Here is a 12,120-nt window from a genome sequence, read left to right on the forward strand (position 1 = left end):
AAGTAAATGGGGTGATAATAATTAAATTTAATAATAAGTTAAAGTATTTTTAAGAAGTAAAAGTTTTCTTATAAACTTGATTTTTCGCATTAATAATATTATTAAAAATTATTTATTAATTAATTAATACATGACGATTAAATACATGACGACATAGATACTGTAAATTTTTATTTATTTATTTATTTATTTATTTTTTTTTTTTAATTTTTCTATGTAACTCGTCGCTGTACTACAATATAATGTTGTTACTTACTTTTAAATCAGTAACGCGTAAGCTGATACCCTTTAATGATTTTCGACGATTGAATATATTTTTAGAATTTGAAAGTACCAATCGTTTGCCTCTACTCCAAGTTGCTAATTCTAGAACTTCTATTTTACCTGGATGCAAAGAATACCATTCATATATAATTGGTGCATTATTTTTATTGCATAAAACGAATAGTTTGGTGTTGTAAAATACATTTAAATAGTTTTCTTGAGGATATAGACATATATTCATAAGACTGTCATCTAATGCCATTGAAAATATTATAAGCCACCAATAATTGTATGTTTTGCGTTGTTTTGTGATATTTATCAAATATGTGAAGTCTTCGAAGGATTTGAGGAATACAATTAAAAAGGGCTTCATAGATGTGTCATAAAAATTCATGGCCTTTACTAAATTTTTTAAATTTGTCGACATTGAAAGTTTATTGTTATTTGAATAGAATTTTAATGGTACTAAAATGGATGTAACATTGGTATCTATAAAATATATAATCATTTTTATTAAAATACAGTGGTATAATAATGTATATGAGAATATAAATGTATATTTATATTTAAAGTTTTTCATCAAATTATGTATAATGTTTAAAATATGGAATTTTTAAAATAATCGTTGAAACATTTAATCTCATCGGCTGCGTGTTTAAAAAGTTAAAAAAAAAAGAAAAAAAAAAATTACTATGCACAAGTATAGTTTCAACTTTATTAAATTGATTATTTTAATAAGTATTCAAATTAAGAGATTTAAAATTGTTTTTTTTTTCAGAATAATAATAATAAGGAAATATATCAATACCAACCATATTTAACATTATCTGTATCAATAACAAATAATGCACTTCGAAGCGCAAACACATTTTGAAAATTTAAGGCTATTTCAAGGAACATTGAAAATTCCGAATAAGCATATACAATTGCGAATATTAATGAAAATATAAAATATTTTGACAACCTCATTTTTATTGTTTAATAAAATAATTATTCAATAAATAATATGATTGAGCAAATATTTGTGAGCTTAAAAATAACTTTATTCTTACAGATGTCAACGATATCTGTATGATAGAATATTTGCTAAAATGATTCGAAAGTAATGTAACGTGTATGAATAATAAATATTTCTTTTTTCTTTTTTCTTTTTTTATATTTCAATGATTATTCGGTAATTAATTATAAATATATATATATATATATATATATATATTTATGAATTTTAATAATAGTCTGCTCTTATGCCATTTACCGTGGCCCGAGAAATTTTACATAAAAAATGCATTAAGTATAAAACTAAGAATAGATAATAGAAGTTTAATATATAATCAATCAAATTATAGGTTTCTTAGAATACGTTTTATTTGCAAACTTTGGCGACAGTTAAATAATATATTTTGAATTTTTTTCCAGTTAATATGAATAAATATATACTTTGCTTATGTCCTGTATTTTTCACTTTACGATTTACGGTAATACCATATTAGAAAATTATTCAACAACCTTTACGATAAATGTCATTATACAAAGAATCCATTAATGGAATACTATAATTTAAAATCTCTTTTCATTTATACAAAATTGAATATTATTGCATCTCATACATTACGTATGTTATTTAAAAAAAAAATTAAAAATCAATTTAAACAGTTAGAATATACTTCAATCTTATGAAATATAAATGTTTTTGTTTGTTGAAAAGTATATTTAATTTATTCATTATTATTATATGGATAAGCAAATTTAGTAGATAGAATTTTTTAGTTTCGATCTTACCAAAATTTCAAAACAATTTCTGATAAATATATTTATTGCATATTTCCAAGTGACCTTCAAATTCTTATTAAATTAATATGCTTATAATTTGATATACTTAAATTTAATGTTAAATTACTTATATTATATTTGACATTTAATTATCATTTAAAAAGAAAAACCTCTACTTAATAATATTTATTAAAAAACTATTTAACGCACCTAAAATTAGTTTTATTTAGTAAATCTCATTACATTTTAGCATATACCAAATTATTATAATATATCTTATTTATTATCTTTCTAATTGGAATTCCTTTGTAGATGCAAATTCAATAAATTTTATAAATATTACCATTAAATACAAAGTTGTATTTAATGCTTCAAGTACCATTTATTATTTGAATATTTTCTCAGAAATGACTTTATAAACGTATAAAATCTTCAAGGAACCTTTGTAAATAAGAAATTTTGAAAAGTAGTGAAATCTCATATATATATATATATATATATATATATATATATGTATAGGGTGATAATATTATTATACACAGTTTGTTTTTAAGGTTATTATTTGATATTTGAAATTCGGTAAGTCGGAAATATATCGTTTGTAATATTTGTTAATAATAATTAAATTAAATATACGCTCATTTAATATTTTCTTCATTCAATGTATTATATAAATCAAATTAAAATTTATATATAGAATTAAAAATTCGAAACTTGTATTCTGATTTATTTATTTTTTTTTACATTCTATGTAGAACTGCCTTTAATAAATTATTAAATATTTGTTATATTAAACTATAATAAAATCTGTGCCTCACATATTTTATAATGTAATTGAAGATATTTTTCGTGTTAAATACTCTGTACTTTTTATAATAAAATAAAAATAATTCAATTTATTTATTTTTATTCAGATATCTACTAAAGGACGGAGATTTTCAAAATTTGATTCGAGTATCACAAATTCGAATCATGTTCACCAATATTTTTATCATCATTCTTTTGAGTACACAGGTAATTTCGGTACGTAGAATTTAATTTTATATCAATAAAAGGAATTATCCATTTATTTTTAGTTCCATTAATTATTTCATAGTATGAAAAAGTCACTTGTCTTAGCATAAATGTATATTAATTTTTTTTTCAGAGAATAAATTCTCATTTACTTTATATTTATTTAAATAGTTATTGCTAATTGAATATTTCGTTATATCCTATGTATATTAATAGTAAATAGTTTAATGTTATAATATAAAATAATATAATTAAATAGTTGTTCTTTTTCATCAAAATTAGAGATAAATATATATTAAATTATTATTTATTTTATTTATTATTAAATTGTTATATAATTACGTAGGATAACTCAAATTTTATCAAAAAAGAAAATGTTGATGGATGGTGGAAAGACTTGCAGCAGGCTTTTCAACGTTATTATGAGCAAAGCAAGAACAGTTTCGATGATACGTTGAATGAAATCAAACGTCGAACCTTACAGGCAATTGAAATGGGCAAAGAAAAATTTTCAGAATTACAAGAGAAATATAATGAAATACAAGATAGTAATAAAACTTTAGATAATGAAAAAAATGTCTGGGAAAGTCGTCTTGAGGAATTGAAAGATCAGAGCTTGAAAACTCTAAAGAATATAAATGAAAAGTACGAGCAATTGAAGAAAAAAACTGAGAATGTTATAAAACAGCAACAGGAAATATGGCAAACGAAAATTAAAGAATTGGTAGAGGATATTCGTAAGATTGAAGAAAAAAAAACCGATATTAAGTAAACTTAAATACTAACTTGACATTATATATTCAACTATTCAAATATAATTTTTAGAAAGATAGAATCGTTCAATTAAATATTTCCTAAATTAACTATTAAAATTGTAATGCCATATGCTTACATAAAACGTTTAAAATCTTTTTGTTAAAATGTTGAAATTACTCTTTGTAATATATAAAATAGAATAAAATTGTAATTCAGGTTTATTTTTTAAAATCACCAAATACCTTCAGATAAATAAATGCTTTATATATATATATATATATATATATATATATATATATATATATATATATATTCTACCTGTTACTGTCACGTGTATGTTTATATTATAAAATAAGCATGAGAAACAAATGCACAAATTATACGATGAAAGTATTGTTGAGTAAAATACAGCTCGTAAGACAATAATAATTACATAATGATTCATTTGTAAGACATTTTCTCTTGTAGATAGATTTTATTTCATAATTTTCCAATATATTACATTCATATAGATAACAAAAATAATGCCTAACTTAGATAGATCGGCAATTCTTTCATGTAACGTGACGTAACATACATTTAAGCTCACGATAAAATGTACATACCACATTACTTAATAATGCATGTATTAATAATGTAACAATTGTTGAAAACTAATAATTATACTTATCTCGCAACGGAATCAATTAATTGTTATTAATTTTCAGTGTCAAAATATTAAATTGATAGCTGAAAGCTTTAACTCTATTTAATAATGAATATATATGAGAATCTGTAATAAAGATTACAAGAAACATATATTATTTTATAAATTTGTATTTATTTAAAAAATTCTCAACTACTATTGATAAATATAATTGTTTATTTGGTTTTTAATATTTTTATTAGCTGCTTATACAATATATTGACATTTTTCTACAGTCGTTGAATGAACTTAACGAAGAAAAAAATTAAATAATTGTATAAATTAATCAACTGTTTAAAAATATGACTTGTATACATCTCATAAAATTTAAACATTATAATCAATTAATTTTTTATAATGTATAAAAAGGTAACCGTAAATAAATTAAATTCGTTATATATAAACTAAGTTTAATGATTTTTGTTTATAATACAATATTGTATAAAAAAATAGTGTGTACAACAAATATCAAATAAGATATATTCGTTTAATTGTGTTTATAGATAATCTTATACATAAATACGATCTATTTAAATACAAAACAAGATTTTATTATATGAACATTATAAAACATATAAACATACAAATATTTAAAAATATATGCATTACACTCTAATTTTCATTAATGTACAATTTTATTTTTACAATATGGACTATGAAAGCTGAATTATTAGTCTAAGACTGTTTCTTTAATTGTCGTGTAAAATGTTAAGAACATTTTCTGTACATTTCTATCGAATTATTTTTACATTTTCATTCACGCATCGCAATATTGTTTTAAATACTCTCTTTCATTTTCTTGTAATGTACTCTTTCAATGAATAGTAATAAACAGCTTAAAAATACTCCAAAAGCTAATATAACCAACAACGGAGCTATTCCTCTAAATTCAATGGAATTATAATCTTGTACTGGCTCAATCTTTTTGTCATAATATATCTTTCTTGTACGTTGCATAATGCCATTACTTTGAAATCTTAGAATACTAGAAAACAATGTTAATTTACATAAATATTTATAATTGTTTGTACATATTTATAATCAAAAATTATTAAAAAAAAAAAAAAAAAAAAAAAAAAAAAAAAAAAAACTATCAAACACTATATTTTTACACGATCAAAGGTATTTATAAATTTATACGTAAATGAATACAATACTTTGAATAATACATAAGTTCTTTATGGATTATATGATTTTAAATTGATCGTGCTTGGGAAAAAAATTAGCATAAAACTAATTAAAAAAATTACATTATATATTTAAGTTTCTGGGAAATTTTGTAGACTATTTCCATCGTTTTATATAGACAAACAAACTAAGAATGTTAATACCATAAATATTTATAATTATAAATAAAAGTAATAATAAATAGTTATAAGTAATATAATTAGGAATAGGAATAAATTATATTCTTACTTGTAATTAATAAAGTCTGTAAATGGATTATTTTTAGATAAAGCAAATGCTAAATGATCGACTCTGCCTGTCTTTACGCCATACAGTTTACAAGGAATAAAATTATCTACTTTATTTTTCATTGCGCTATTCGAATAAAGTGCTACTCGTTCTTGACAGATCTGTACAAAAAATGTATCACACATATACATTTATTCATTAATATAGTAATTATTTCAGAAAATATTTGAAAAAGTTTCTTAATATCTGAGAATAGGCAAATCACTAGTGAAATTATATGTTTAAACGTTTACGATGGATAATGTTTGACATAAAAAAAAAAACTCTTTCAATTAATGTCTTATATATTATAAGTGCAATTATATATATATATAAGTAATAAAATTTTAATAAAATGTTTAAGTAAACGTGCGATGATCAATAAATGTAATTTGTAATTTTTGTATCGTATTACCTGCTCAAACGCATCTACATCATTTATAGGTAAATCCTTCTCTTCTTTCATAAATTTATTCATTTTTTTCAGTATAAAATCCTGCGAAATCTACACTCGATAACATTTTCATAAATTTTAATAATTAATAATTCTTTCAGTTATGATGTTCTATTAAATAATCAAACATACTCGAAACATTTCGTGTTCGGCACTATTTCGAAGAACAATTAGCTTGTATGTGCCGTCTTTAGTATATTTTGGCAAAGAACGGAATGGTACGTTGGGAGTGAAAATGGCCAAATAACTGGTTATACAAGCTGAATAAAGAGCCGAGAAAACAATACCAGAACAAATTATGGACATGAAGGCTATTCTTAATGATGATGGACAAGGAAATTCTAAAACATAGAAATTATATTAAGCACTTGGATTTTTATATGAATCGATTTAATATATCGAGTCAATTAAGGAGATTATTTATTTAATGTAACCTGATAATCCTTGCTGACAATAAATGCCCCAAATATATAAATAATTTTCTACTAAATAATTTTTCAGGCAATCTACTTTGCTAATTTTTATTTTCATATATGTTACGATTGTTCCTGACAATATTATTAAAATTATAAGTGATATCCAAGTTTTGTGGTCGAAGGCCTAGTGCGAATATAATATTAACTCAAATCTTATTAAACATTGAAATATATCGTGAACGAACGAACGAATGAATGAATAATGATAAAAAAAGAAAAAGAAAAAAAGAAAAAGAACCTTTAAATAAGTTTTCCACTGAACTTCGGAAGGTCGAGGCTGCTTAATAAAGAGTTTAGCTCTCGTTAAGATTAACGGACATGTAAAATCAAAATTGGCCACTCTTTCTTTTGTCATAATCATCTCTGAAGCAGCCAAATCGATTTGTTGAGATTGAAGTCTTCCTAATATTCCTGTCCATTTAGACTCAGTTTCATTCCAAATGCCATAAAAATCATCGATCCACGAAAAGTTTAGGGTAAAATTCATGTGCGACGCCAATTCTATTATAATTTTCGTAAACATCGTATGATTTTCTCCATTCATTCTATGAACTAATGAAGTTGGATGCTCCTAATGAATAAGAAATAATATAATTTTACAGCAATTTTTCAACTTCCAACTTCCTGTGCAATTAGAATTTATATGCCATTCCAATAGCGTTTAACAATCGAAAACAAAAAACAAAAAAAAACAAAACAAAAAAAAAAAAAAAAAATTATAATATATCATGTGATAAAAATTCATACTTTATTTTACAAGTTGACGTAGAAAATAGAAAAGTTGCTCATTACCATATTAGATTGCCATTTCTCATAAAGTCAATTTACGATATAGATAAATCTTAAATTAATGAAATATCATATTAAAAACAATAATTTTTTTCATGTAACATATGCGTATGAATTACATTGTGGTAAAATAACATTTACATAAAGTCTTATTAATACGTAAGAATGTAATTCTTATACCTTTACCGACGATACTCTCAAAAGACTACCAGCAACATCGTGACGACGTCTGTATAAGTTTTGATAGGACTTTATAACCAAATTAGATCCGGGTTGCCATTCCATAAGGTCGGTCATCTGAACCTCTTTATTATTATTCACGGTATACCACTCATGAATATGCGAATTATTGTAACATTTTACCAGAAGCAGTGTATCAAAATTCAAATGGAAACGATTTTTATCCGGCTTTTCGCAAAAATTATGTAATGCTCGTTTCATGGGTCCCCAAAAGATGACGAACCATACGTGAAGTGATAATGCGTGAAGTTTCGTAAACATTTCAAAATTCCTGAGATTCTGTTCGTTTTCAATCGGCATAATAAATAGCTGCCTTGGCAACTTGAAGAAGGTGCTATTATAATTTTCCGTCAAGTCTGAATATTGTAAGACTTGTACGTAGACTTCCTTACGAGATAATGTCTTTATTTTCTTTAATAACAATGTTGAGAAATATATATCTGTAAATTTAAATAGCAATTTTAGCTATTGGGACTCATATGGTTAATTATAAAAATTTATTTTATCTTACAGAAAATACTTATTAATCTGTTAATAGTTAAGTATAATTGTTAAGTAATCTGTAAGGCTTTGTGTAAATTAAAAAAAAAAAAAAAATAGGTAAGCGTTACGACAATTAGCTGCTTAAGCTCTATTGCAAATTACAAAATAATTCAACATTGTCAAATTAGTCAACGTAAAATATATACATGAAATTTATTTAATCTTACTTTCTTTATACTTATTATCAATAAAAAATACGCCAGTAGCATTATAAAAGTATTTTAAATCAGTTACTAAATCCATATGATCGATATGCTTCAAAGCTAATGAAGAAAATCTTATATAATAGATTATGAAATATAATGAAGTTATTTTATGCATTATGTAATTACTTTAAAACTACAGAAGCTCAATTTTATAGTTTATACAGCGATGAAAGAGAAATACTACTACAAAAAATTTTTGCTTTACGATATACGCCCATCGGTAGTTTGAGAACTTTGAGTGCCTCTATCAAAGTTAATCTTAATAGCGACATTCATCATTAAATATGATAGATTATATCAAACCGGCTGTAGTAAATTTGAATAATTCAGTATACTTTCAATTGATAATGTGATAATATAAAAAACGAAAAACAAAAAAACAAAAAAAAAAAAAAAAAAAAAATTACTAATTTTTTATTCATGTAAGGAAAATGTAGCGCTTTCATCTATTAACTCAATAAACAAACGAAAACAAAATACTCTTACTCGTATGTCAATTTTAATATTTATTATCAACACAATGAAACTGAATATAATTTTATATAATTAGGGCCTGTATTCAATTATTCATAATGCCAAACGATACAATATTATGTACATAAAATTTTATATTTTATACTATAAAAAATCACTTATATTGAGAAATATTTTTATACTTTATTAGCATAGTAGTAATTGAATATTTCGTGAGATTATTTCAATAAATTTTATGACATGACATGATATACATTTGTGTACATATGTATATATATATATATATATATATATATATATATATATATATACACATATATATACATATATATATACATATATATACATATAATGAAAATAATTGCTACCTTCACAGAAAAACATCGTTAAAAAAACGTATTACAAAGCAAACTTACTTTCTAAATAATGTTTACTTAAGAACGATATGGAACTTATATCAATATAATTCGTATATCTTACATCGAAAGACTTTCACTATTGGAAAATATGATTTTGTCCTATTCAGTTGTATTTTATATTTTCACTGAATCAAGCATATCACATTCATTAGCATTAACCTCTCGTAACAAATTTTAAATTTAAGATCATAAAAATTATTTATTATTATTTGAAAATTGAAAAGACTAGATATTATATATAGTATTCGTAAATAATCATACGTACATGTGTTTACAATATGATTAGTCCTGAAATTTAAATAAATGAATATGTTCAATAATAAAAAGACCGAATAAATTTTTAACTTTATAATTTCCTTATCATTTTATTTAAGATTTAAAACAAAATTCTGTTTTATCGAAAACATATTTAAATATAGAATGAAAATAATTAAATAAGAATAATTGTATTTATTTACAATATATTTACAATATTATTTATAAAATATTCACAAACTGTTAATTATAGATCAGAAATCGCTCATTACATCTGAAATCTAAATTAAATTTCAATTTCATTGAAGGTATATTATTTTTAATTATTTATATTACATGTATTTGGAAACTCAATGAATAAATAATAACATCTTAAAAGTCGGATTTTAATACAATGTATTTAGATTTCTTTGTGCATACATCATTCTCTTGAATTTTCAATGTTTTTCTTCATTGGAATGAGCTAATATATTTTATAGGTTAAGAAATTACTATGATTCAATATTCTCTACGTAATTAATTTATTTAGATTTGATGTAAATCTAATTAACCTTATTATTTATTAATTATTAGTATTATAAAATCATGCCAAACAAGCAAATTTCCATTTGTAATTAATTCAATTTTTGTAAGTCAATATTATTAATGACAAATTGTTTAATGAATAATATTGTCTAACGTAAAAAATATTTTATAGACATTTTATATTCTATTTGCCTTATTGAAGTGAAGTTATATAATACACAATTTAATTTCAAGTATAGTTAATTATCAGTAGGTACCGATGTTTATGTATTAAAATTATGCTGAATCTAAAAGAGCAACCTCTTCTGGTACAATTTTAGCCACTTTTCGCAATTCCTTTATTAAAGTTTTTGGACACTGCATCTCTGTCCAACTTACTGGCACCATGGCAATTCCTACAAAAATTAATATAAATTTAAATTGAAAATTATTATGAATTCGACTTGGAGATATAAAAATAAATAAATAAATAAATAAATAAATATAGCTTACCCTCTTCGCTGTGCGCAATAACAACTCCTAATTCATTTTCTGCTGTGCTAAGTTGATACGTATGTGCTTCGGTCATTGGTAACTACATAGATTACGATGTTAAGAAAATAATACAATTAACATTATCGGATATAATTGGCATAAAATCATAAAAAAAAAAAACTGGTTATTATTTGGCATAATACATAGTTTAAAAGCAAAACTAAGAAATATACTATTAATAGGTATTAAGGATACAACTCTTGCAAGAATTATGTCACCAGGTCGAAAAGATTTGTACATTTCTGTTGCATCTTTACCCACTGCTTTTACTTCTTCTTTTCGAAGAATCCCCCTATATGGTCGGCTTAAAACTATGTCACCTATACATTTTATTGTGCATTTACAAAATCGTTGATTAACAATCGTTACCATTGCAGTAACTATATCTCCAGGAGCAGGTACTATACTTTGATCTATCATGCCATGAACTGAAATTGAGCATGTCTGAAAAATGGAAAAATTGTAGCTAAAATTGTGATGCTCAATAATGATATTTGGAAATAGAGCGAAGTAATTATATTTTACATCATCGTGCTTCAATACTTTAACTACTCCTGCGAATTTTGCATAAATGTAGCCTAATTTTTCATAAGTTCCTTGTCCTGGAACATTTACTTTATCTGAGATACATAATCTTTGCCCTGTAAATTGATTGATTGATAGAAATAAAATTACAGTTTTAAATTGAAATAGCGCTTTATCAATTTTACTTTGAAATGCCTATTTATGCCTTACCTGGAATACAAATAAGATCTCCGTCCATTATTTTGAATTTTGCGTGATTGTGAAATATATAATTGTCATATGTACATTTACGTATATATTAGCATTCAAACAAAACACATAAAATATTAAATCAAACTTGGGTAAAAAATACAAAAATTGAACGAAAATTTAGTGCTCCATGTTATCGATTCGGACATGTTGTTGTGTTGGAAGAATTCATTATTTACGTTGGTTAACCTGCAAGTATTAAAGCGCGTGATTTAAAAATTTTGAAATATATATAAAATTTTTTTTTTTTAGAAAATATATAGAATATAATTAATAATATGTATAATTTGTATAATTATTAATTCATATTCTAAGCTCATTATTATATAGGAGATTAAATATTTCAAAATTTAAGTCGAGTTAACTTTAGGTACTTCAGCGTCATGCGTAGATAAATCAAGCCAAAAAGAAGATTATTTATTATAAAAGTAAAATTGTATATCCCACGATATTAAATGTGCATTTATTTGTAATTATTATTTCTCAT

The 12,120-nt window shown here is 23.3% G+C and overlaps 3 protein-coding genes across 3 annotated transcripts; 1 reads left to right on the top strand and 2 right to left on the bottom strand.

The window, feature by feature from the left end:
* The first annotated feature begins 3,006 nt into the window (after nt 1–3,006).
* On the top strand, nt 3,007–3,820 carry LOC105364590 (leucine-rich repeat flightless-interacting protein 2-like). The gene is made up of 2 exons (XM_011502573.1): nt 3,007–3,048; nt 3,395–3,820. Exons 1-2 carry the CDS (start codon nt 3,007–3,009, stop codon nt 3,818–3,820), a joined length of 468 nt encoding a protein of 155 aa, XP_011500875.1.
* A 1,646-nt stretch (nt 3,821–5,466) lies between these two features.
* Nucleotides 5,467–8,279, bottom strand: LOC105364602 (glutamate receptor U1-like). The gene is made up of 7 exons (XM_011502584.1): nt 7,844–8,279; nt 7,113–7,445; nt 6,833–6,998; nt 6,531–6,739; nt 6,360–6,449; nt 5,973–6,066; nt 5,467–5,474 (listed from the first exon to the last, which is right to left on the bottom strand). Exons 1-7 carry the CDS (start codon nt 8,201–8,203, stop codon nt 5,467–5,469), a joined length of 1,260 nt encoding a protein of 419 aa, XP_011500886.1. The 5' UTR covers nt 8,204–8,279.
* Nucleotides 8,280–10,556: 2,277 nt separating this feature from the next.
* On the bottom strand, nt 10,557–11,683 carry Csl4 (exosome component 1 Csl4). The gene is made up of 5 exons (XM_011507938.1): nt 11,595–11,683; nt 11,385–11,500; nt 11,055–11,303; nt 10,818–10,899; nt 10,557–10,720 (listed from the first exon to the last, which is right to left on the bottom strand). Exons 1-5 carry the CDS (start codon nt 11,620–11,622, stop codon nt 10,602–10,604), a joined length of 594 nt encoding a protein of 197 aa, XP_011506240.1. The 5' UTR covers nt 11,623–11,683; the 3' UTR covers nt 10,557–10,601.
* Between the last annotated feature and the right edge of the window lie 437 nt (nt 11,684–12,120).

The sequence above is a fragment of the Ceratosolen solmsi genome, unplaced genomic scaffold, assembly GCF_000503995.2.
Source record: "Ceratosolen solmsi marchali unplaced genomic scaffold, CerSol_1.0 scaffold10, whole genome shotgun sequence".
Lineage (NCBI taxonomy): Eukaryota > Metazoa > Arthropoda > Insecta > Hymenoptera > Agaonidae > Ceratosolen > Ceratosolen solmsi.